The sequence below is a fragment of the Dipteris shenzhenensis genome, chromosome 1 (genome assembly GCF_047967505.1).
Source record: "Dipteris shenzhenensis isolate YYH24624 ecotype China chromosome 1, Dip_SZ_1.0, whole genome shotgun sequence".
Lineage (NCBI taxonomy): Eukaryota > Viridiplantae > Streptophyta > Polypodiopsida > Gleicheniales > Dipteridaceae > Dipteris > Dipteris shenzhenensis.
The window spans coordinates 6751049-6777934 of NC_141596.1; the positions used below are offsets into that span (position 1 = coordinate 6751049).

The following is a 26886-nucleotide window of genomic DNA, read 5'->3' on the forward strand; positions in this document are numbered from 1 at the left end:
TCAGTATGGCCCACGCCTCTGAAGACGTCTCTGTCAACTAGATATGAGGAATCACAGCATCTGCTGTCGTGCCAATAAGCATTGCTAAGGCTTGAGCATCCCTCTCCTCCCATGCACTGAGTTCATCCGCATCTGCTTCAACTAGAACTTCACCTCTTTTGTCCACAATGTCCTCTGGCTTCTCCTCGGTCCCAATCACTATCTTCCACAGCTTCCGTGCCAACAGATGGCATAGGATCTTGACTTTCCAGATTGGATAGTTCGTCCCATCGAGCTTTCCAGCTTCACCAAAATTGGGAATAAATGAAGAAGGAAGATGACTGGAGAAGGAGGAAGGATGAGCAATGGATGTAGAGGCTTCTGAACGCTGATCCATGTCGGTGAATAGCAAACTGAAAAACTGAAGCAACAAAGATGTACTGATCTCCCGTGCTAGCCTGAGCTGAAAACAGAATCGCCTTTCTGCCAAGGGACTCCTTCCTTTAGAGAGTGCTTTGATGAAGAAAAGTTGAGAGCCTATGGCTCTGATACCATGTTAGAGAATAGGAGGGAATGAATCACTCAAACCTTCACCCAAGATCTCTCCAACTCTTCCACACACTCAACTCAGATGCATAAATTGGCTCCAAGGGAGCAATACAAAACTCAGCGAAGTGCTGGGGAAAACTGATGGAACTCTCTCTCACAAACTGAACCAGCTCTGAGTGCACAGCACAGCCTTGGAAGGAGGCTTTCAGTCTTGCATTGGATGCTGGAATGACTGAAGAAGTGGGCCTTTTATAGGCACTGCCCAGGCCCTTTGGGTTGACCGACCAGCAGGGTCGGTACCTTGTCTGGTGGCCGACCAGATGGCCCTGGAAATCCGACCAGGGTTGGCCCTGGTCGGTGGCCCTGGTTGGGCCGACTTGGCCTACCACAGGCCCCTATTTAAGGGTGCCCTGTGCAGCCAGTCTATGCACCTGCAGGCGCCTCCAAGTGAGGCCCAAGGCCCCGTGTTTCTCTGCTGTTGCAGGCAGCAACCAGCCCGTGTGCTGGTTGCCTATGATGTCAGCCTGAGTCTCTCTCTTTCCCAGCCCTCCTACCTCTCATTGCCCCTTGTCCCCTCAAATCGGGGGTTCACAGGTGGGCACAGCGAGTTTCTAACAGGTATGGTTGTTGATCTTGCTAAAATGCAAGCTTGCTTGCTTGGTAAAATGTACCATTCTGTATTTCCCAAGGATGGTAGAGTTGGCGTATCTCATAAGCTCTATTTGGTTCATAGTGATGTTTGTGGTCCCATGCGGGTTGCAGCTCAAATTTTGCCTTGAAATCTAAATCTATGGTTTTTGCATGCTTTAAACATTTTATTGCCTCGGTAGAAAATGAAAGCAGGCTGAAAATAGCCCACATTAATACAAATAGGGGGGGAGAGTATATGTCAAAGGAATTTGCTGATTTTTTTGGCATACATCATCAATGCACTGTGCCTTACACTCCTCAACAGAATCCTGTGGCTGAGAGAAAGAATAGATCAATCATGGAGATGGCCAGGTGTATGTTGAAAGGCAAGCATTTGCCTAACAAGTTGTGGTTGGATGCCGTTATGTGTGCAAATTACATTTTGACCAGATGTTCCACCAAGGCATTGAAGACCATTACACCTTATGAGGCATGGACAGGTCATAAGCTCAGGATTGGATGCTTGGCATATGCACATGTGCCTTCGCAGACACGCACAAAGTTGGATGATAAAGCTGTCAAATGCATTTTTATTGGGTATAGCTCCGAGAGCAAGGGCTACAAGCTCTATCAGCCCCGCACTGGCAAGGTTTTTGTCAGTAGGGATGTTGTGTTTGATGAATCTTCCACTCTGCCTTTGCTGGACTGTCAAAAACAGCCCATTGTTGATGCCCCAAATCTCTTCGACAGCTTGATGCCTTTGTTTCCGTCAGACTCTCATGATGATGTCACATCTGAGGTTGCTCCTTCTTCTATTGGTCATTTGCAGCGACATGCGCAGCCTGAAATTCAGCATGATTTACAGCCTGATATGATCAGGATATTGTGCATAGGGCTCTTGACCAGGAGCGAGCTGAAATACAGGAGCCCAAAAAGGTCCCCCGTTGGCTCCTTGACACTTTAAAAGACAGCTACTCCTTTGCTAGCCCATACTAGAGTAGATGTCTGGAAAGAGCATGCTAATTTGGTTGCTACAACATGCAATGAAGAACCACTATGCCATAAGAATGCCTTTTAGAATGAATGTTGGTTGAAGGCTATGTAAGCTGAATTGGAGTTTATCTATCAGAATAACACTTGGGAGCTATGTGACATGCCTCCAGGCAACAATGCCATTGGAACTAAGTGGGTTTATAAGATTAAATGGAAAGCTGAATTGGAGTTTATCTATCAGAATAACACTTGGGAGCTATGTGACATGCCTCCAGGCAACAATGCCATTGGAACTAAGTGGGTTTATAAGATTAAACGGAAAGCTGAGGGTTCAATGGACCATTACAAAGCCTATCTTGTTGCTAAGGGCTATGCCTAGCAGCAGGGCATTGACTTTGAGAAGACTTTTGCCCCCACTTCCAGAATCACTACTATCAGGGATTTTTATTGCCTTTGCTGCTCCTTTTCATTGGGAGGTACATCAGCTTGATATTAAGACAGCTTTTCTTCATGGGCATTTGCAGGAAGGAGTCTATGTTTTCCAACCTCCTGGCTTTGAGGTTGAAGGTTCTGAAAGGAAGGTATGCCGCTTAAAGAAAGCCCTATATGGATTGAAGCAAGCACCCCGGGCTTGGTATACCAGGATACATGTTCATTTGCTTAGTCTTGGCTTTCAGAACAGCCCTACTGAAGCTACCCTTTACATCCGCAAGAGTGGGACAGATTTACTGATTTTAGTACTCTATGTGGATGACATGCTTGTGATTGGGACACATTCTGAGCAAATTGCAGCTTTTAAGCTTGACTTATAGAAGACATTTGCTATGTTTGATCTTGGTCTTTTACATTACTATCTGGGCATTCAATTTGCTAGCAGTGATGTCAGGAGGATGTGAAATTTTGGGACTTTTGATTTGCGACTCCCGTAATTTGCGCATGACTGCCTTGAGCCTCTTGGGCGCGAGGGTCTGGCCATGCAATTAATTCCTAGGGCCAAAGTGTGTAACAGGGGGGCCAAAAGAGTGGTGCAATTAAAAAACACTGCTTCAGATTATCAGTTTTAGGTGTTCCAGAGCTCGCCAGGGAAATTCGTTTTTACCTAGGAGCCAGTTTCAGGTGATCCAGAGCTTGCTAGGGGAATTCGTTTTTACCTAGGAGCCAGTTTCAGGTGATCCAAGGCTTGCTAGGGAAATTCGTTTTTACCCACGGGCCAGTTCCAAGTGATCCAGGGCCTGCCAGAGCAAATCACAATTGATCCAGGAGCCTGTTGCAGGTGGCGATTTCTGGCAGGGTGGCTGTTCCAGTTTGCGATTTGCTTTTGGGCTGTTCCAGGTGCGCGATTGGTTCTAGGGCTGTTTCAAGAGTTCTGGACTTGACCAGGCTGCTCCGGGTGAACTGCGACTTGCTTTTTCAAGCTTTCAGGCTTTGCAGGAGATTTCGACCTGATTTTTTGGAGCTTGTGACTGGTTTTGGTAACTTTCCAGGCGTGGGTGTTCGCTTCTCAGCTGCTCTTGGGGCTGTGCTGGAGCAGAATCAGCTTATCTCCGCATGATCTTGGTTTTCTAGCCAGGGTGACCTTTCTTCTGAGGATTCCAGGTAGAAGAAGGCTTGTCTTTGCCTGCTTTTGCCGTTCCCAGGTTGGTTGCTGGCTAGTTATTGCGTTTGGGTTTCTTTCCTTGCGAAGAAGGGTTGATTTATGCTGTTGGACAGTGGCCAGGGACATGATTGCAACTGTACGCGTACGGTCAGTTTTTTCGTACGGATTCCGTACGGCCGTACGTACGGACGTCCGTACGTGACTTTTTTTGGGGGTTAAAAAATCGGGATGCGTACCTTATATTGTTGCTGGGCTGCGATGTTCGAAATTCGAATCCGGATTCCGTACGACATCCTTGCGAAGGCTTCCGTACTGTTCACCGTCGACCGACGCTCTGCTTGCAGGCTGGCCGCTGCACACCGACCATTGCTGCCTCAAGAGCCTATTTAGGCTGACGTTTGCTTCTATTTAGGCAGGCTGCAGCCCTTTGCCCTCTTCTAAGCTTCTTCTGCACCTTGCTCAGTGCTGCCCTCTTCTTCAGTCCCGACTCCAGAGTCCCCTCAGCCCTTCACTCTTCTAAGTTCTAAGTTCTTCAGTTTGCCCTCTTCTTCAGCACCTTGCTGCCCTCTATTTAGACAGCCCTTTGCCCTCTTATACTTGCTTTGGAGGTGAGTGGTCACCGTACAGTTGCAGCCCGCAGCTTGCCTCTACACTCTACCTGCTCCAAGTGTCAAGGTAAATGCAATGGCTGCTTTTTTTTCCTGTTTTGCAGCAAGTGCTCTCTCTTTAGTTGATGCCATCTAACAGGGCAGCCTGCAAGGACTTCAAGCCCTCTTTGGAAATTGTTCCTTTGCCCAATGCCCATTGCCTTATTTGCCCTCTTTTGCAAATTTGCAGCTTGCAAATCTACAAATGGGAAGACAAAAAGGACCAGAATGGGAATTTGTAGAGGCCTTGAAGCCTTTGGGGAAGGGCCAATTCACTTGTAAATGTAAATATTGCCCTCATTCATGGGATGGAGGACCGACCCGTATAAGGGCACATTTTCTTGGGCTCACAGGCTTGGGGGTTGACAAGTGTACTGCTCCTCCTGAAAATGTGAAAGATACTTGTCGAAGATTGCAGGCAAAGGTGCCCCTAAAAACTGCTGCAAAACAGCTTGTTGAAGATGTGGCTGATTTGGGAGATGCCTCAGTGAGTGGTACTGCAAGTGGAAATGCATCTGGCAGTGCATATGAGCCAAAGCAAAAGAAGTTGAAGACGTCAAAGGGAACCTTGGAAAAGGCATGGGAGTCACAAGCACGGAAGGATGCATACATTGCTCTCCGTCGTTTTTTCTTTGCAGAGGATATTCCTCATTGGAAGGTGAGGAGCTCTTATTTTTTGGAGATGGTTCGTGCCATTGGCCAAGTTGGGCCTACCTTCAAGCCTCCATCCTACAATGTTTTGCGCACAACGGAGCTAACTAATGAAGTAGTATGCATAGATCAAGAGATGCTACAGTTTCGGGATAAGTGGAAAAAATATGGCTGCACCATAACTTGTGATGGTTGGTCTGACACTCGACGCCGGCCTATAATCAATATTATGGTCTCATGCATATATGGTTCAGCCTTCTTGAAGTCCGTGGACACAAGTGGGCAGTATAAGTCAGGGGAGTACATCTTTGGGATACTGAAAGATGCCATTCTTGATGTTGGGGCTGAAAATGTGGTGCAGGTGTGTATGGACAATGCATCTAACTGTGTGCGGGCAGGAGAATTGGTGGAGGAAGAGTGGCCTCACATTTTCTATACTAGATGCACATGCCATTGCCTTGACCTCTTGTTTGAGGACATTGGAAAGCTTCCATGGGTAAAGCCAGTGTTGGTACATGCTAACATGATTGTGACATTTGTTACCCGGAAACACACCGTGTTAGCAATGTATAGAAAATTCAGCAAGAAGGAATTGGTGAAGCCAGCACAAACACGGTTTGCTTACATGTTTATCATGTTAGCAAACTTGTTGGATGAGAGGGTATACAATGGATTGCGTCGCATGGTTGTCAGTGATGAGTATTGCAAGAAGAAGGTGTCACGCACTGTGAAAGCACAACAGGTGTCTTCTATTATATTGGGTGCTTCATTTTGGCAAGATGCAAGACTCATTGTGAAGCTTTGTGCACCTATTTTGAAGATCCTTCGCCTGGCTGATAGGGAAGGCGCTACCATGGGACTTGTATATGAACTCACTGATCGGATGGTCGAGAAGATGGCAACTATTGATGGGATTGAATCCTCAAAGCTGGCTGATGTTAGAGCCTTATGTGTTGACAGGTGGAATATGATGCATTCTCCATTGCATGCGGCAGCGTTTGTTCTCCATCCTATTTGGAGAGAGAAAAATCCAGATAGTGACAAGGAGATGCACGATGGGTGGATGGATGCCATAGAGCGGTACACCAAGTATGATGTTGACAGCCAAGGCACCTTATGTGATGAGTTGGATATTTACAAATCCATGTCAGGCACATTTGCTCGTGCGATTGCAAAGGATGAAAAGAGAATGCACCAAGGGGTGAAATGGTGGGAGACATTTGGGGCTCACACACCAAATTTACAGCGGTTAGCTCTTCGAGTGCTCTCGCAAGGCACATGTGCTTCTCCTTGTGAGAGGAATTGGAGCACATTCTCTCTTATCCATACTAAAAGAAGGAATAGGCTGCTTCCAAAGAATACCGAGAAATTAGTATACATCCATACTAATTTGCGTCTCATTTCCAAAATCAAGGAAAGGGGATTTGAGAAGATAGAAGTGACCTTAGAAATGATCAACAAGGAGAAGGATGATGATAGGCTGCTAGCGAGGCAAGCAGATACAGAGGGAGAAGACATTGCAGCCCCTATTGTTACACTTACAGGAACGATGGATGCTGCTGCAGCTTCAAGCAGCTCTAGTCTTTTGGAGTTCCATGGCGAGGCAGATGAGGATGATAGTGATGAGGAGGAGGAGGAGGATGAGGAGGGTGCAGGCATTGATGCAGATGATGATGAGGATGAGGATGAGCAAGAGGATGAGAATGAAGATGCAGCTTGAGGCTGTGGCACACTGGCAGCCTTTTCTTTATGATGTTTTTCCTTTCATGTTTTGGTGTAGTTACTAATACGGTGTACCTACTTCCTTTGAAGTTTGATCATGATGTTTTGGACCTTTTGAAATTTGGTGTAGTATTGATTATTGATCTATGATCTATGATTCCATCTATGATGTATCAAAATCTAGAATCCAGATGACTACGGTCTCTGGAGGCTGGAGTCTTTCATGAATGAAGAATCACGATTCACGACTCATGACTCATGACTCATGATTGACGACTTTAAAATTAATACAATTATACAAGTTTCAAGTTTCAGTTTAATACCTGTGTGTCAATTTAATGTGTACAATGATCAATGATCAATCTATATTTTTCTGAAATTTTTTGGATAAAACTAGGGTCACGTATGTTTCAGCCCCAAGGGCTGAACCATACTCCAATCATACTTCCGTACTCGTATGACGTATGCGTATGGTAACGTATGGAAAAAACTATGGCCAGGGAGACTATAGATCGAGGCAACCTGCTGGGAAGAGTTTGGTTGTTTGATTGCACCAGAGTTCAGCTATTGAGGGCTTTGTCTTGCAGTTGTTCAGTCGTGTTGGCTGGTTGGGCACTTGGATGTGCGATTGCAGGAGTCGTTCAAACAGTGGATGCTATTGGGGTCTCTATTGCATGCTTTGGTTGGCTAAGGATACAAGATTGCCTAGGGATTGGATGCCGTTCACCGTTTGAAGTTGAGCAGGGAATTACAAGGTGGGCTGGACGGGAAGTCTGAGGGCGTTGGTTTGCCTGTGGAGCAGCTTCCGAGAGACCTTTGTAATCAGCCTCTTGGCTTCAAATGAATGTTAAATAAATAGCGCAAGGGGCGCCAGCATTTGGGGCCAATGGGTGTCTTTGTTTCTGAGTAGGAGCGCTCTAGCTCCCTTGTGATTTGTGGTGTGTTGCAAATTTGTTTGTCTATTTACTGTATATGCTGTATTTACGTGGATCCTACCACCCTTTACGTTGTTGAGGCTGGTTTCAGTGGTAGTGATGGGGGCATTTTTATGTCACAATCCAAGTATATTGGACAGTGTTTTCAGTTTGAGGATTGCAAGCCAGTATCCACACATTAGAGCCTGGTTTTCACTTCTCATTTGAGGATGGCAGTGGTACATGTGATGTCACCATCTATCACCAGGCAGTTGGTTGTTTGATTTATTTATGCCATACCAGACCCAATCTTCAATATTATGTCTCACAGTTGAACGGATATATGCACAGCCCCTCTACGCACCATTGGCAAGCCGTGAAGCGTGTCTTTAGGTACCTCAAAGGCACTCAGCATGTGGGCCTTCTTTAATGAGGCCGATTCTTCACTTTTTATGCATGGATTCACTGATAGTGATTGGGCTGGTTGTTCGGACACCTGTGTGTCACATAGTGGCAACTGTTTCATGCTTGGTACTTCATGCATCTCTTGGTTCAGCAAGAAGCAGACCACACTTGCTACGTCTAGCTATGAGGGTGAGTACATAGCAGCTTTTACAGCTACAGTGGAGTGTGTTTGGCTCCGGAAGTTACGTGTAGATCTTCATGCATGTCAAACTGCTCCCACCGTCCTCTTCACTGATAGTCAGATTGCTTTGGCTGTTGCATGGAATCCAGTTTTCCATGCCCGCACAAAGCATATTGAGGTTCACTATCACTATGTCAGAGAGAGATTATCAGCAGGTGATATTCAGTTGTCTTATGTTCCCACTGAAGACAACTTGGCATATCTTTTTACGAAGGCTCTTCCTCGACCTAAGTATGAAGCTTTCCGGCAAGCTTTAAACTTAGTACCATTTGTGACTTGATCTGTTACGCTCTGTATAGTCATAGGTTGCGATATCCCTACAGTATGAACATGGTGCAACCATGACATTAGATATTTAGGTATTCTGAGGTGCGGAGGATACTTCAGTCCATTCCATAGAGGGGGGTTTGTAGGCCATTCTATGGGCTATCCATAAGTGCCACTCATTCCTTGGTATGTGTCTTGTAGGCCTAGTTATAGGCAGTTAGGTCAGTTGGTACATTTAGGAGATGTACAAGTTAGAACACTTAGGCCAGTTACGGCATCCTACTGTAGGGTTTTGTTATATTGAGTTTCTCTTGTACTTTCACTCAGTTTTCCGGCAATTCAGTACAGCAGCTCGTTTTTGCCTCCATTCCTTGCATTCTTTAACTTTCTTTGCTTGCCCTAGACCTAGACTACAGTTAAATGCTGAAGCTGTTGTTGCTGCTGCCACAAATACACCACAATTTGATTCATGTATGTAATCTAGGGCATGATCTAAGTCATGGAAGGCTCAAGCAATGGTGGTTGTGGAGGGGCTGCTTCAACATGCTGCCCTCCATAGGCAACTTGCGAGGCATCGGAAGACAAGGCTATAGAGATCGCAACAAAAGACTAGCACAAGGTTGAAGCATGAGATAGAAAAGAAACAAAGGAGAGACAGGGAGATTTGGATTAAGAGATGAAGCAAAGTGGAGCACTGAAGCTATCAAGGCTCACAGCATTGCAAGCTAGGCTGAAGGCGAGGATACTTTGGAGTGTGGACGAAAGGTCACGAGTTGCTGATATTAGAAGTGCACAAGTGGCTGTGAGAAACTGCTGGAAATGGGCGAATTTCGGTCTAAATTGGCCAAACAACCAGCATAAATTGGTTGCACAAGGACTCCACCTACACGTAGACCTTTTCCAATTCTTGATGGCACACTTGGCATGCACTGAAATGCATCATGTAAGCAATGACTCTACTCATGCAATGACCATCTTTGCATGTTTATAAGAGCCCAAAGTGGAAGTTAAAACGTTGGGCTAGAAATTAAAGCCCGTGTAAAACGTAAAGCATGCTTTTAGTACTTTCCCACTCTTAATACCTTAGCAAAGTAAACAAAACATGCACCATGCACCATGCATGCCTCGTGCACTTTTTAAGAAAGGTGCTACATGAACAACAAAGCTACATGCACACCAGCCTTTTCACATGATGGCTTTCTAGCCCATGCATGAGTGTACACACTAAGCACACAAACTCTGAGTTACTAAAGTAAGCTTTAAAACACGTATGCAGCTCAAAAGCACTAATGCATGCACTCCACATGTCTCGTTTCACTGCCATGCAATTGCATGCAAGACCAACAAAGCATGCATGCATGTGTGACATGTACATGCCATCCAAAACCCAGGCGCTAGTATATTGCCACTCCCACCCTTCATCGCACATCGGGTTGGCTTCCGTCTTCACCTATATTGTTTGTTTCCTTGAGAGGAACCTGGGCTGAGCAATGAGCATGGGAGGAGGCAAGTAGGAGCAAGAGATCCTACACTGATACCACTGTTGGATGCGGGGAGCAATGGAAGCAAGCTGGAATGGAGGGAGGACACAACAAGCCAAAGGAACTGAAGTGTACTTGCAAATGAAAGTACGAATGGTAGCCCATCTATGGCCCAAACTCAACTTAGGACTAAGTGTCCTAATTGAACTAGGACCAGTGTCTCAAGTGGAGTAAATGTCCTAACTAGGCCTGACTACCCTAGAAGGCCATACTAGGGCTAAGTGGCAACACTTTCTTGGGATATCTTGGGGCTTTTTGGGCTATGTGCCATTTAGTTTCTTTGCTTTTTGCTTGTTTTTGGTCTTTCAGGCTACAACTTCTGCTTGCTAGCATTCTAAGCTCAAATCCCCCCCGCCTCTTTTTCCCCCAAATAAAAAGAATTGTCAAGATGCATGTCGATTGGAAAAGGTCTGGTTCTACTACTACCGATACTGCATAAATGTTTGCATAGCCTCTAGAAGGCTATAGATGCAATCACCGGTTCCTCAAAAGGTTTGAGTGCATGTGCATGTGTGTGTGTGTTAAAGGGTTATATCTTGATCGGAGCTGTTTACATCGGAAGATGAGGCTGCTTGTGCTAGATATTATGGCTGTTTTTTACCATCGGTGATATGGGCGGCATACGAACCACATATATGGTCGGCTGTAATGGATCGGTGGCACCGGGATCCACCTCTGTGCTGACCTGGAGGGCCCTTCATGGGTCTAATCCATCTGCATACCAGAAGGGATTGGAGTTATCCATATGCCCTCTCTTGGGTTGGGTGGAGTTTGGTCCTTCAAAGGTGTCAAGGGATGGATTGGGGGAAAAGGAATGCATAGGCATGTGCTCTTTTATATTTTGTATACACATGCATACACATACACATGCACATGCACACACGCACGCATGCACGTGCGCATGTAATGGTCTCAATGGAATCGTCTGCTCTGCTAAAATCCCATAGATAAAATTTCTGCAAACGCTATCTCATTTGCTCTCTCTCTCTCTCTCTCTCTCTCTCTCTCTCTCTCTCTCTCTCTATGCAAACATACTAGGGCTCAGGACAAATCGTCGGGCTGGACCCCCCTGAAGGCTAAGAGAATCTGTTACAAAGAGAGCAGCATGGAGTTGTCTGATACAAAATCCAACGTGAAAAAAACATATTATAAGAGCTTCAAGCTCATCTCAAATTGGCAACATGCCACTTGTCTAAAATCTAGACTAAATCCCATTACATGCCACTAAGGGCAACTCTGGAGTCTTCGAAACACTTGGTCACGCGAACCGCCTCCTAGATGCTTGTTAGGCTCCATAGCGCTTGGGAAAATAACCCTTCTTAGTGCCTGCAACAATTAATTAAGGCGCACCACCATGGCACCCATTAATTGTTAGCGCTTTGCATGTAAATAATACACTGTGGACTAATTCTAGTCACGGTGGGCATCCCCACTGAACACATGCACATATAACAAAAAAATATGTAAATATATTTATTCTCTGGTTGACGGGAGTCAACACTCTTGATTATAATTAAGGGGCTTTGACCAAGGGTCGAGGCGCCTTAATTATAATCAAGTCTCTCCAACCGAAGTTGGCACAACTTTTCAACCGAAGTTGGCACATCTTGGTTAACCGTAGTTAATCCTCTTGGCGCATGCCAAGTCTCATTGACCGAAGTCAACACTCTTTGACCGTAGTTAGCACTGTGGTTCTCTGGTTAACTGTAGTTAACCCTCTTGGTAATAAACCAAGTCTCCCCAACCGAAGTCAGGCTTACTTGACCAGAGTCAAGTATCTTTGACCGTAGTCAATTCTTTGACCATTAATTAACACATATGAAAACTCTTTAATTATGATAAGATATTTAAATGGTCAACTGTACTTTGACTTAGGATATTTACATTGTGGTGACACTCAACTTAGATTGTGTCATCCTGATGGCGTGATTAATCTGCAAGGGCTAGTTTATGCATTGACCTTTTGCCTTTCTTGTGTTATGTGTAACGTGTTGAATCTACAGACCACTGAATTATAATGCCTCGTCTGTTTTCTTCCCAGGTATAAAGAGGAGCTGAAAACTGCAGATCATGATGCAACCATTGCACACAAGGAGCGTTACATTTCACGTGCTTTTGAAAAGACATACTTGTTGTCAGATTCCATCAAAAGGGGTTCCGGGGGTCTCCGAAGTATTGGGAAATCTCTACGCAGTGGAGTATCCAAGGTTTTTCCTGAGGACTACAAGGCCTCAAAGATGAAGATATTGGATCCCAACAGTAATTTTGTGCAGCAATGGAACAAAATATTTCTTCTGTCATGTTTGGTGGCCTTATTTGTGGACCCTCTATTCTTTTTCTTACCTGCAATGAGCGGTGCTGAATTAAGTGGTGCTGAATGCATTAAAATACAGAGGCCTTTGGAGGTGGTTGTAACTATTCTTCGCACTATAACAGATACATTTTATCTATTTCATATGGCCCTTCAGTTTCGAACTGCCTATGTGGCTCCATCGTCCCGAGTGTTTGGCAGAGGAGTGCTGGTTGTTAATCCTAAATTGATTGCAAAACGTTACTTGATGAGAGACTTTTGGCTGGACCTTATTGCAGTGCTGCCTATTCCACAGGTATATTCCTCTGGTTTGTAAACTAGCGAAGCTTTCTAAACAATGTCTCTCTTGGTCTTTCATATTATAGATGTGGTGTGTCTGGTTTCCAGATATTCTCCATTGTTAGGGAGCTATGGCTTATGGGCTTCTTACTTCCAATGACATTCTGAAGTGTGCAAATTTTTTAATGACATTCGTGTTAGACAACCAAACAAAGGTTATATGGAACCCCAAAGCTATGGTTATGGAGCCCCATAATTCACATAGTGGTGTATTTCAATCTCAAACTTCTTTCCTTAATGTGTACTATTCATAGATGCGCAGCAAGTAAATGGACATTGCACAATAGAAAGAAAAGAAAGAAAGATGTATTAACGTCCGTGGAAGGCCTCGCGGGCCTATGGGACAAAGTGCGTACAAAAATAGACCCATACAAGCCTAAGTGGGGCTGAAGCAAAGGGCGTGCCAAGGGCCCTTGCTGAGTATTAATCTATCCTAGCAAAAACAAAGTGATCATAGTCAATCAATTACAAACTGAATCAAGTCAGTCATAGAATTGGGACTCAAAAACCGAAGCCCGGTACAGTGATGGCTCTCTGGTAAGCTGTGAAAATATCTCGTATTTGCGTCTGTCGAGATGTATCGCGTTGTGGCGGGGGACGCGGTCTCCTCGATCTCTGAACTCTCTGGGCTATGTCTAGAGTGATCCCTCGTCTTTGTGGATCCCCCCTAAGGAAAGCTGTGATAGGTCGTAGACCTCAATAGAGTGTGCTGTGGGCACTCTCTGTCTTGCGCATGGTCTCTACGTCCCTCTATTGGTGGCAGCGTGTCGGCTCTCTCGGCTGATCCAAGCTGCCCTCATATCAGCTAGCTCCTCCTCCTCTACCCCGTTGTGACACGTCCCAGCACTCCTGAAACCTCTGATCTGCAAGCACAACACAAGAACACACACAACGTGAGGAAACTGAGCAGCCTGCTCACCACCCAACCATGACATCTACGGGATGTGATCCCGAATCAGGAGATGTCCCTTATGAGCCACGAGTTGAGCTACTGGCACGAACTCCCAACCAGATTCTAACCAGCCTGGTGTCCCATACCACCAGGTGGCGCTGTGAAGCTTGGGATTTGCTGATGGGCCTTGGGCTACGCTATGATGCAGGCGCGCGTCCGCGACTCAATCCAGGATCAGACCTAGCACTTGGGAACGAAACTTGCTCCCATCGGCTCTCTGAGAACTGAACCTGTGGGCCCCTTTTATAGACTCGGGCCCCAAGCGCCAAAAATAGCGAAGACCTCTAACTTTTTCGTACCCTTGCTACTCAACCTGAGAATCAAGCCTGCCTAGCTCTAAGCCTCCCTAGGCTACTTGAGCTAGTCTTGTGTACCCAGTAGACGTCGGATACCAATCTGTGCACATGACATACTTTCCCTCCTGTAAGAACTCACTCCCGAGTTCGGTAAAAAACCCGAGAATGTCCTCTGGAGGTTTTGTAATGTCTCCCATGTTGCATCCTCCTCAACACGATCCTTCCACTTGATCTTGTATTCCGTGATAGTTCTATTACGAATTTGTCTTTCACGAAATGCAAGAATACACTCAGGTTCGTGTGGAATAAAAGTCAAATCTGTAACTTCTATTATTTCTTGAGGAGAAACAAGTTGATCATCCCCACCCAAAACTTCTTTCAGTCTACTGACATGAAAGACTGGATGTACTTTAACATCAGGAGGCAATTCTAGTCAATATGCAACTGGTCCAATTCTTTTAATGACCTTGAACGGACCACAGTATCTGGGGGTTAACTTCGGAACCAAACCAGTACTTAGGCTCTTGGATTCCTTGGGAATTCTCAAATATACCATCGTTCCTTCAGAGAACTCTCTAGGTGAATGATGTCTATTAGCATAAAATCTGTGCCGATCTTGGGCACTTCTAATAGACTCCTTGGCAAACTGCAACATTTCCTGCATGTCTAGCAAGAAGGTCTTTGCAGCATCATTTTGGATTCCTTTTAACCCAACCATAACTAGTGACTTAGGTTGAAACCCGTACATAAGCATAAAAGGACTGTACCCAGTACTCGAATGCTTTGCACTGTTATAAGCAAATTCTATCATAGGTAGATAATCTTCCCATGAATACTGTCTCTTAGAAACATATGCCTGAAGCATATCTTCAACCAATTGGTTAACCTTCTCTGTACTGCCATCGGATTGTGCATGATCTGAGGAACTCATACTGAGAGTAGTTTCTAACTTCTCAAAAACAAGTGTCCAAAAGTTACTTGTAAACTTTGAGTCCCTGTCACTGACTATGTCAGAGGGCAAACCATACAGTTTAAACAAGTGGTCCACAAACTTGTGAGCCAACTGAACAGCTGAAATAGTTGTTCTAGTAGGTAAGAATCTAGCCATTTTTGCTAGACGGTCGACTATGACCCAAATGGAGTCATGACCCTTGCGCGTTCGAGGCAAACCAGTAATAAAATCCATGGAAATACTTTACTTGGAATCTGCAATGGCTGTAATAAACCCGTGCTTCTAAGGCGTTCTGCCTTAGTAACCTGACAAACCCGGCAACCTACCACATAGTTTTCAATAAATGCACGCATTTTAGGCCAATAAAAGGTATGCTTCACAAGAGACAGAGTCCGATGTATACCCGGATTTCCAGCACTAGGAGCATCATGACACTCCCAGAGAATCTTGGATTGAAGTTCCAGAACATCTGGCACGTCCTAGACTCTCTGCCAATAAGAACTGAAATGAGTATCAGTTGCGCAAAGCCCTCTCAAGGATTGAAATAGGTTTGAGGATATTTCCATAAATGACATAGCATTTACAAATTTGACTCGACTTAAGGCATCCGTCACACTATTCAACGAACCCTTGCGATAACGTATTTCAAAATCAAAATCTTGCATTAATTCTGCCCATCTAGCTTTCCGTCCCCTCAAGTCAGACCCATCACACATACTTGATTGACTGATGATCGGTCAATACAAGAAACTTCGAACCATACAAGTAGTGTCTCCAAACCTTCAGGGCATACACTACTGCATAGAGCTCTTTTTCCAGTGTGGGCCAACGATATTGTGTGTCGTCTAGCTTCTTACTCTCAAAAGCTACAGGTCTGCCCTCTTGGAATAAAGCTGCCCCAATCGCAAAATCACTCGCATCGGCCTCTAGAACATAAGGCTGGGTAGGATCGGGTAATGCAAGAACGGGTGCTTCCTTGATAGAAAACTTCAAGGTTTCAAAAGCCTTGTTCAATGCATCATTCCAAGAGATCGGTTGGGTAGACCTGCGTCCACGAGCTTTCAATATGTTTGTCAGGGGTGCCGTGATGTGTGAATAATCACGCACAGACTTCCGTAGAAATACCGTAAATCCTAGGAAAGAACGAAGTTGTTTCACAGTCTGAGGGATAGGCCATTCTAAAACCTCCTGGATACGATCCAGATCAATGCTAATAGCTTCAGAAGAAATCTTGTGTCCTAAATAAATGATCTCCTTCATAAAGAAGTCACATTTACTCATCTTGGCATAGAGCTTATGCTGTCTTAGAATAACTAAGACAATCCGGAGGTGTCCTATGTGATCCTCTAGCGTTCGGCTATATACCAAGATGTCATCTAAGAACACTACAACGAATTTGCCCAGAAAATCTCGGAACAAATCGTTCATCATTTGCTGGAAGGTGGCAGGAGCATTGGTCAAACCAAAAGGTAATACAAGAAACTCATAGTGGCCATACCTAGTTCGGAATGCGGTTCTATCTATGTGTTTAGCATAGATACGGATTTGGTGATAACCCGTACGCAAATCAATCTTAGTGAAATACTTCGCTCCGGCCAAACGGTCTATTAGATCATCGGAACGAGGTAGAGGGTATCGATTCTTAATTGTCACTTTATTCAATCGTTTATAATCTATACACATTCTCCATGTATAATCTTTCTTCTTTCTTAAGAGGACAGGTGCTCCCCAAGGTGATTTACTTGGGGGAATATAGCTCATATTCAAGTAATCCTGTAGCTGTGAAGCTAACTCATCCTCCTCAAGCTGGCTCATCCTATAAGGTGGAACACTAATAGGTTGAGCCCCAGGTACTAAGTCTATGCGATGATCTACAGCCCGTTCTGGAGGTAAACCTTCCGGCAGTTGAGCAGGGAATACATCGAGGAAATCATCTAACAACGTTCTCAATTCACGGTGTTCAAACACACTTAAATCATTCTTGTTATTTACAGAGACAACAAATGAAGAAAGCGGAATCAAAACACACTGATAGACATCATAATGAGAAGTGTTTAATATATTCCGAAGTTGCATCGCAGATACAATAGGTCCCTGAGAAGAGGGAATGTTATCACATTGAATACAAAATTGGATGTCCTTTTCGAAAAAAGAAAGAGTATGTTCCTTTCATCCAATCCGAATATCATGGGTTTTAAACCACTCTATTCCGATTAACAAGTCCACATGCTCCAAGTGCATGACATAGCACGTAAGAGCCGCTGTGTATTCTTGAATCCGGATAGAAAGGGCTTCAATCTTGCGATCCCAAAACTGCTTCCCAGCTGGAAGTTGCACCTCATAGGTGTGATCGCTAGGTATCGTGGACAGCCCCATCTTCTGCACAAGTTTGTAATTAACAAAGTTGTGAGAGCTGCCCGGGTCAAAGAGAATGTGAACTCTTTGGTCCCTAACTTCTTCATAAACTCGGAAAAGATCATGGGAACCAAATAACGAAGTATTAAAAGTGCAATTACAAGAAAGTGGGCAGGTAATGACATTTATAGAAATACCTGTCATCGAAACTTGATTAGCTCCCTTGGCTTTGGTACCCGGACCCGCCTGGAGCTTCGGTCCCGGCGCTTGCTTCTGGTTCTTGCGCTTAGGACAATCATTCTTAGTGTGGCCCCGCTCCTCGCAGAAGAAGCAACGTCCTTCCTTCTTTAGCTTCAAGGTACGAAGGAAATGGGCACGACCATTCTTTGCCTGAGTCAAATGTTTCTTGGAGGCGTTGTCTATAGACTTCGTCTCCCTGGTACCAATGGTAGACTGGAAGAACTTCCGCTTGTTCTTCCCACCCGTGTCAGCAACTGTGGTTCCCTTTGCACTGGCCATGGTATCATCATAAATACGTGCGTAATTCATGGTCTCTTGCAACGTGGTACACTTGTTGTTCTTGATCTGTAACTTATAGGAGTCAGGCAAACCATCCACAAAGAAACCTAACAAGATGACTGGATCCATCTTTGTAGCTCTGGTATGCAAATCCCGAAACCTCTTAAGATAAACCTCAAAAGTCAAATTCAGCTTGGACATATCGAGGGCTTTGAGCTTGCCTACGATATCGTAATCTTGCTCCTTTAGGAACTCTTTCCTGAAGACCCCTTCGAATTCGTTCCATGTTGCAGGCTTGGGTTGGAGTTCCTTCCACCACAATAAAGCCTTTCCAGACATAAACCCGGCTGCAAGCTGTATTTTCTTGTCATCTGGATAAGGGTGAAACTGGAAGTGTACTTGCCATTTGTGCAACCAAATGTCCACAACCTCCTTGGTACGAGACTTTTGGTCTTCGGGAAAAGGATCTGGAGTGATGTTCAGACCTAACACTGAAGCCATGGCATCCACATGCGTGAGCGCCTGAACAGTGCTAGTCAAAAGTGTGGGTGTAGTCTGAATCCCTTGGAGTTGCTGCATCAACCCTGTTTGATTCGTGTTAACTTACTCAAACTTTCCATCAAGAGCAGTGGTGAATTCACTGAAGGCTTTCTTCGTAATCAGATCATCGTAGAGACCCTGGTCATCCTCCGCATGGTAGTTCAAATCCTCGTCACCCATCGCAAGCTCAGGGTTTACAGAATCAGCCATGACTGAAATCTGATCTGGAAAGAAAATAGGCTAGAGAAGAGAAACGAGCAGGTGGCCTTGGAGCTAGGAGGTAGAAATGAAGTGGAAGTTGGCCAAGAAGGAGGCGATGGAAGAAGGGAAAGCTGGTCGATGGAGAAGGTAAGCGGGCTGAGCTGAGCTGAACGATTCAGTTCAGATTTTGGAACCTGGAACTCGCTCCTGGCTGTCCGTACGTGCTGTAGCAGGCCGTACCAATGTTCTGGCTCCCAGGCGTGAAGGTGTAGAGGGGCTGGAATTCTGCGCAATCTGCAGGCTATGGGAGAAGGCAATTTGGCCGAACTTATAGCGGGAGAGCAGGCTTTTAGTAAAGCCCTGCTTTTCCAAAAGCTCACCCTCCAAAAAACGGAGGGGTAGCGCTTTTTTAAGCCCCCAGGCCACCCCCGAAAAGCAGCTGATCCAAATTGCGATCTGTCCCTATCCTGTTTCGCACCTTCCTGCGCTCCCCTTCTACCTGCCATCACAACGCCTGAGCAGCCAGCCGACATGTGGGATCCCCCTTTGGTTCGCCTCAACTCTACGCTCTCTCCTGACTCCCTTCTGACGCCTCTACCTGGACCCCACTACTTCCTTCTAACTACACCTCTCTCCCTCTCTCTCAACCTGTCACTTCTTGCAACGAAATCACCTTGCACTCTCTCTCTCTCCTTTCTTCGTTCCCTAGATCTTAACCACTTCCCAAAACCCGATGAACCAAACAAACACTTGTAGCACGAATTTCGAAATTAGGGCATACCTGGAGTAAGAATCGTCCAAATTTTCGCAACAGAAGTTCCTACCTCAGGAGTTCGCTCTGATACCAACTGACATGTCCCAGCACTCCTGAAACCTCTGATCTGCAAGCAAAACACAAGAACATACACAACGTGAGGAAACTGAGCAGGCTGCTCACCACCCAACCATGACATCTACGGGATGTGATCCCGAATCAGGAGATGTCCCCTCCGAGCCACGAGTTGAGCTACTGGCACGAACTCCCAACCAGATCTAACCAGCCTGGTGTCCCATACCACCAGGTGGCGTTGTGAAGCCTAGGATCTGCTGTTGGGCCTTGGGCTACGCTATGATGCAGGCGCGCGTCCGTGACTCAATCCAGGATCAGACCTAGCACTTGGGAACGAAACTTGCTCCCATCGGCTCTCTGAGAACTGAACCTCTGGGCCCCTTTTATAGACTCGGGCCCCAAGCGCCAAAAATAGCGAAGATCTCTAACTGGTTCGTACCCTTGCCACTCAGCCCGAGAATCAAGCCTGCCTAGCTCTAAGCGCATGTGAGACACCTCTGTCCTCGAGTTATTGGGGTCTGATGATGAATCCCTCCTCGACACTCTCAAGAAATGGTCATGGTAAAACTAGATCTTGGGGGGTCCACTTCCCAAGTCCAAGATGTATGGAGCTAGAGGAGATCTAACCGTATGATACGGTTGATCTCATCTCGTGGGATCAACTCAGGAGGCACATCCATGTTGTACTGAAAGGGGGGGAGTCTAGCCATTTGGATACCGTGCCTGGCAAGCCATGTGGATATACGTGCATACCATGTATCTGCCCCGCCCTCCGCTAGTCGTCTAGATGACTCCATGGCCAGCCTAGGAAGTCTCCAATGAGGTAAGTCCCAGACTCTGTATATGAATGTCACTGTTTGAAAGATGGCATCAATCTAGAGAGGTGTCATGGTGAACTCTGTCTGTACTATCTCGTGTAGAATTGAGGGCTTACACCGAATCATCTTGGACCCCATAACCACTTGTAGCCGCTCAAATTTTATCTAGTGTGTCTTCGGGATATCGCATCTCCAAAAGGCTGCTGCATACATGACAGTCGGCCACACTAGCGTATCACAGAGGCAACCCTTCATCGGTGGATCTTGAAGTGTGCCTGGAAACATTGTCGCTCTAGCCAAGCTAAGGCACTCCGCCCATGTGTGAGTCATGCTTAGGCTGCGTGGGTCATAGTGAAAAGGGATCCTATGAAGACTGCTGCCAAATATGTGTAAGACTACACTATCTCCACTGGCTCGTCACGATAGGTGAATTTGAGTCAGCGGGTCATTGCACGTGAGGTGTTGAAGATCATAATCTTGGTCTTCCCAAGGTTGACTGTCAGGTCTCTCTCTTTGCAGAACACCTCTAGGGCCTCCAGATGTCGCTGTAGTCCTTCTGCCGAAGATGATATAAGGACTATTTCATCAGTGTATAGTAATATCTGTATCATGACGTTAGCCAGTAGAGATCCTCGCCTCCTAGGTGATCTATGAAGGACGTGATCTCATCGATGTAAAGTCTAAAGAGAGTTGGTGAGAGGGGGCAGCCCTGTTTCACCCCAATCGTGCTATCGACCCAAACTGAGAGACCACCCGGGGCACGAACCTTGCCACTGACTAACTCATATAGGCTCATCACACCCCAAATCAATGTCTCAAGAATCTGCATCTCTTGTAGTCTCTTTGATCATGCGGGATCGTGGGACCGTGTCAAAGGCCTTCCGAAAGTCTACGAAGTATGGATAGACTTTTTGGCGTATGGACCTCCCCTCCTCAATGATAGACCTCAGAGTGAAGATTTGATCTAGAGTAGAGTGCTGTCCCTTTGATCATGCGGGATTGTGGGACCGTGTCAAAGGCCTTCCGAAAGTCTACGAAGTATGTGTAGACTTTCTGGTGTATGGACCTCCCCTCCTCAATGATAGACCTCGGAGTGAAGATTTGATCTAGAGTAGAGTGCTGTCTCCTGAATTTTGCCTGTCCTAGTGCCCGCTGTCCCCGTGCCTCTGTATGACTACTGATCTCCCTCTCTAGTACTGATCCATAAATCTTAGCCAGTGTGTGGCCAATCATGTGAAGCCATGGCATATAGCATGGTTGAACATTTGTGCTAGAACTAGGGCTAGGGCTGTAAACAACCAAACTTCTCGTGAATGCAAATGGGTGCAATGCATGCAGAATTTGAATGCCAATTAGCCCTCCAATGGGGAAGAGCGCCCTCGTGAGAGTACTTGTTTCTATTTCGACCTACATGCAAAGTGTGTGAGAGATGGCGGATGAATGCAAGGTGAATAGAGAATGCTACGTGAGATTCACAATGAAGGGTGATACCCTTTCATTAATGTCCCTTGAGATCACTCAAGTTCCATCTTCCCATTTACACCTACCCTTAACCTATGACCCATGCATCTACCATTCAATGCACCTTAATGCACCCTTCCCTTCCTATTGTCCCTAGGACCTACACATGTGTGTGCACTTTTTATTTAATAAATAAAAGTCTCATGTCCAAATTTGATGCCGTCTGAAGCAGTGGCTCCAACTTGACTAGTCCTATCTACTGAGATGATCCACCACCATAACAAATTGGTGGGTGTCCATCATAAATACATATATATGTTACACCATTGGCATATAATAAATAATAATGTTTTAATGTCTACTGATCACGGATTAGTGATTTCTCTTGTCATGACTCTCTCCTGCTTGAATGGACAAAAGTCCTCTTCTGGATCCTCTCTTGTCTCTTTCTCTTGCGTACACTTCTCTTTTACTTCTGCATTTGCATCTCCTCTTCATAATCTGCAAATAGTCTTCTCTTGGTAGTACACGATCTCAACTGAATCAGAACTTAAATCTCATCTTCAAGTTCGGGTTCCTCTTGATGCTGAATATTCAATATGCAGAAGTACCACTGCAATGCCTCTTCAATATCTCTTCATGCTCAGAATCCTCTTCTGAATACGAAGCTGCTGAAATCTCTTTATAGTAACCTGCTCAATAAGCTGAAACATATTCTCAACAAGCTGGTCAGTATTAAAAGATGTTCTCTCACCCAAATGTCTTATTGAACTAGGTAGACCTTGGCCATAGTTGATTTTGCGATGGAGAACTACTTAGTCTATAGAAACTATAGACCTTCAATCTCTTTTTCCAACTCGTCTATTTCAGCCCTATTCATCCTATCAGACGCTCTACACGGAGGAGAAAAATATTTATTCTCTGTCCATACTCTACAATGAATATGCCTACTCTCTATTCAGTTCACACATCCATAGACCAGTGTTGGCTGAATGGATAGCATTTACTCTTGGTTCTATGTTCACAGTAGAGCCTTGGGATGAGGAGGTAGAAGCCTCACCCTCTTGCTTGGATGCTTTGCCTTTCCCTTTACAGTATTCGTTTTGGCAATTTTGGCTAATAGAGTAGGACATTTATGCCATGGATGCCCTGGCTTATGTTTCTTACATCCGAAACATTTACTCTCCTTAATTAGCTTTTTCTTCTAATCGTTAGTCATCATGGAAGGAAATGGTATCCATCCACGACATGATTGGCTGTTAACATTTTGTACAATAGCTTTTTCCTCTCCTTTGTTGAAGGGTTTACGAGGATTCAATTTCCTCTCAGCAATCTCAGCCAATTTAGTGAGGTCTTTCAAGGTAGTTGGGTTGAACATTTCAACCTCATATCTCACGTTCAGGGTTAGGGCTGCTAAATACTTCTTCCTTCTATCATCCTTGCTCTTCTCAGGTAACTCTAAAGAGAGTTTCCAGGACCTAGCTGTAAATTCAGCGTTACTCTCATTATTCAATTGCCTAAACCTTTCCGAGCGGAAGGTCAATTCTTCTTCATGCCTCGGAGGCATGAAAGTGGCCTTAAGCTGCTCTACAAATTTGGACCATTGAAAAATAGGCTCTTCTCCGGTTTGTAATAAGAACCACCACATCAAAGCATCCTTCTGTAGATGCAGTGTGGCCAGAGCAAGCTTCTCGTGGTCGGTCTTAACTTGATGGGCAAAATATACCTCAAAATGGTGAATCCAATTGAGGATTTTATCCGCCTCTCTTGCTCCATCATACTTTGGGAACTCTATTCTCTCTCGAGGTTGAATTTGGCTCTCTTCGAGGGGCTACTTAAATCGTCATCCCTAAAATTCAGCACTCTCTTAGTCCCAAATTTTTTCATAATGGACTGTTCAATCATATGGCTAAGCTAAGTAACTAGCTTATCAATGGGGGACTCCTCTCTCCCTCTTGCACTTGGATTATAATCCATGTGTACGGGATTTTGGGTTAAAGGCGTAAACTCAGCGCCTTGCTCTTGGATGGACTCGTTTCTCCCTTCATTTCTGAAGGGAAACTCCCTATATCAAGAGATTCTTGAAGGAGAGATGAAGTGTTGGAAAGGTGTAAGCCCCCAAATGAGGAGAGCGTGGGGGAGGGAGACCTAGGGCATGATGTGCCCCAAAAGAAGAGAGGCGGGTACTTGGCTGATCTGCAGGAGCATAAGGCGGAGCAGAGGATAGCAGTAGGGACCCAAGAGAAGAGACCACGGATGACGTCAGCAACAGTACGGAATAGTATAGAGCTGAGACGCACACGTGGCAGATCAGGAGAATAGGGTAAACAGGCGTTGACATGGCAAGTCAGGAGCGCAGGTGTACGGGACTGCATGGGGCCTGGTAGAGCAGCAAATGGGGCTGCCAGTGGGCAGTGGCATGCCTTATATAGGCTGGGCCCCTGCCTTGATTGGAGGGCCAAAAGCGCTAGAAGTGTGGGCCAAAGGGCCCTAGTTTTGTGAGCCCTTAAAGGGCTGGTTGGGCTGAGCCAACCAGGTCGGTTGGGCCAGCCAACCTGGTCTGTCCAATCGGCCCAGATTGGGACAGACTGGTCGGGTTTTTGACAGGCCCCTAGGCCTATAAAAGGAGGGGCTTCATGCCCCATTATTTATCCAACATCCAGCAGAAAGTGGAGCAGCCTGAAGGCATTCCCTTTGGCCTCATCTTGGAGGTAAAGGAGAGTTGAAGGAGTGCTGCAGACTGAGTTCCCTAAGGGTTGGGACCTTGGCTGTCTGCACATCTATATTATGCACATTAAGTTAAGAAGTTTGTGATTCCACACACCCCACACCACACGGTTTGAGCTCCTGAGCATTACTATAAGTCTTCCGTTGTGCGTACCCTCTGTTGGGTCATTTTTAACTTGGTATCAGAGCCCAAGTAGGAGGCTCACAGGTGTGGGAGCATGAAGGCAGGGACCTTGCTGAAGGACGACCCTGATTCAGAAGCTCTTGGGAATGGACTTCCATGACTGGAGGATTGTGCCCTTGCGAGAAGGAGGGTGACTCAAGTTCAGTCAGGTGCGTTTAAAGTTCGCAGTCCAGGTTATCTGGAGATGTACTTTTGTCGCAGACCTTGCCAAAGGAAGGATGGGGTGAAACAAACCCTCAAAGCATGGTGCCTGGAAGACTCCAGGTTGTTCACTCATTATGAGGGGGATGACTGGAAGATCGTGACGGCTGGATTGCTCGAGTTCAGAGGCGGGAACGTGACTGAAGGAGGTGGTACCAAGAGGTGCTACCAAAGATGGACCTGTGTACTAGGATGGTGTGCGGAAGCAGAACCGAACCTGGTGGAGCAGGAGCCACTGGATGAAAAGCCAGGAAAAGATTTCGACACTGAAAGGTTCCAGAGGACTACGACTAGGGAGTTACTGGAGCATCTTCATCGACGTGTTGGCATTGGGCCGAGATGTGTCGGTGAGAGGGGATGTTGGAAAGGTCACCTCCCCATCTGTAAGCCCCCAAATGAGGAGAGCGTGGGGGAGGGAGACCTAGGCCAGGATGTGCCCCAAAAGAAGAGAGGCGGGTACCTGGCTGATCTGCAGGAGCATAAGGCGGAGCAGAGGACAGCAGTAGGGACCCAAGAGAAGAGACCACGGATGACATCAGCAACAGTACGGAATAGTACAGAGCTGAGGCGCACACGTGGCAGATCAGGAGAACAGGGTAAACAGGCACTGACATGGCAGGTCAGGAGCGCAGGTGTACGGGACTGCATGGGGCCTGGTAGAGCAGCAAATGGGGCTACCAGTGGGCAGTGGCATGCCTTATATAGGCTGGGTCCCTGCCTTGATTGGAGGGCCAAAAGCCCTAGAAGTGTGGGCCAAAGGACCCTAGTTTTGTGAGCCCTTACAAGGGCTGGTTGGGCTGAGCCAACCAGGTCGGTTGGGCCAGCCAACCTGGTCTGTCCAGTTGGCCCAGATTGGGACAGACTGGTCGGGTTTTTGACAGGCCCCTAGGCCTATAAAAGGAGGGGCTTCATGCCCCATTATTTATCCAACATCCAGCAGAAAGTGGAGCAGCCTGAAGGCATTCCCTTTGGCCTCATCTTGGAGGTAAAGGAGAGTTGAAGGAGTGCTGCAGACTGAGTTCCCTAAGGGCTGGGACCTTGGCTGTCTTCTAGGGCAGCAAGGTGTTGTGATCATCATACCTTCTGGAGCAGCCATTCACAAGCCGGTTGGAGCAGTGGAACAGGGACCTGTGTGCTGCAGACAAAGCTTGGCAGGGGCTGCCCACCTAGGCTGATTCACAGGCAGTAAGGTGGAGAAGAACAAACTGGACGGAAAGTCTACAGAAGCTCGAGGTGGAGCACGCGGGCTCGAGTCTAGAGATATCCAACAGATAGGAGGAGGACCTTGTGGTAAGATCAGAGGACCACACCATTGGTGGGACTCTAGATCTATCTCTTTTGTATTGTGTCCATAGTTTTGGACGGAAATATATATTTTGGTGGTTTCTCTATCTGGCTGGTTCATTGTCTATTGATGAGTCTGCACATCTATATTATGCACATTAAGTTAAGAAGTTTGTGATTCCACACACCCCACACCACACTGTGTGAGCTCCTGGGCATTACTATAAGTCTTCCACTGTGCGTACCCTCTGTTGGGTCATTTTTAACATGAAGGTAATTCTATACGTGGGTTATCATACTCAATATGTGTGTAACTCTCATTTGCATTATCCTCTTCAAGAGGAGGTGATGGTGTTTGTTATGCTCTAGCCGAGATAGCATGACCTCGGAAAGATCGGTGGGCATTTTCTCTTAGATGACCAACTTTTGTAATAGTTAATGTGTGTAAATGAAACGGTCAAGAGAAGTAACTGCCAAGGTCCTAGGTGAGGGTGAAATGGCATTGACTAGGTGGTTCTGAGTGCTAAGGCCTAGGTGCACCTAAATGTGCAATAATGCCAAGGGCAAGTGGTTTTAAATGTGCCCCAAGAGAGGGGTAAATGGTGCACCAAGTGGAAAGGCTAAAGTGATGACATTTGGCAAGGGGAACCATCTAGGGAAATGAGGGTCTCGTGGATATGCATGAGGAAGAAAAAGGATGTATGAATTGAAAAACGTGCGATCTACGAGAGAAGGCTGGGAGGAAATAACAGATGCCATCTCCCGTGATTTGAGTGTGTGT

General features: G+C 45.9%; 2 protein-coding genes across 5 annotated transcripts in view; both read left to right on the forward strand.

The window, feature by feature from the left end:
- LOC147905306 (protein CNGC15b-like) overlaps positions 1-26886 on the forward strand; it is a 62657-nt gene that overhangs the window by 8629 nt on the left and 27142 nt on the right. For all 4 annotated transcript variants that reach the window (XM_087399022.1, XM_087399098.1, XM_087399164.1 and 1 more), the window contains exon 2: positions 12178-12742. In XM_087399022.1, coding sequence (XP_087255148.1) covers positions 12178-12742 — 565 coding nt within the window. The remainder of the gene's footprint in view (positions 1-12177; positions 12743-26886) is intronic.
- On the forward strand, positions 4586-6782 carry LOC147905307 (uncharacterized). Its single transcript, XM_087379422.1, has one exon. The coding sequence runs from the start codon at positions 4601-4603 to the stop codon at positions 6764-6766; it is 2166 nt and encodes a 721-aa protein (XP_087235548.1). The 5' UTR covers positions 4586-4600; the 3' UTR covers positions 6767-6782.

Bases quoted from the DNA above. Each gene is read 5' to 3' on its own strand.
- LOC147905307 (XM_087379422.1), top strand. From the start codon at position 4,601: ATGGGAAGACAAAAAGGACCAGAATGGGAATTTGTAGAGGCCTTGAAG.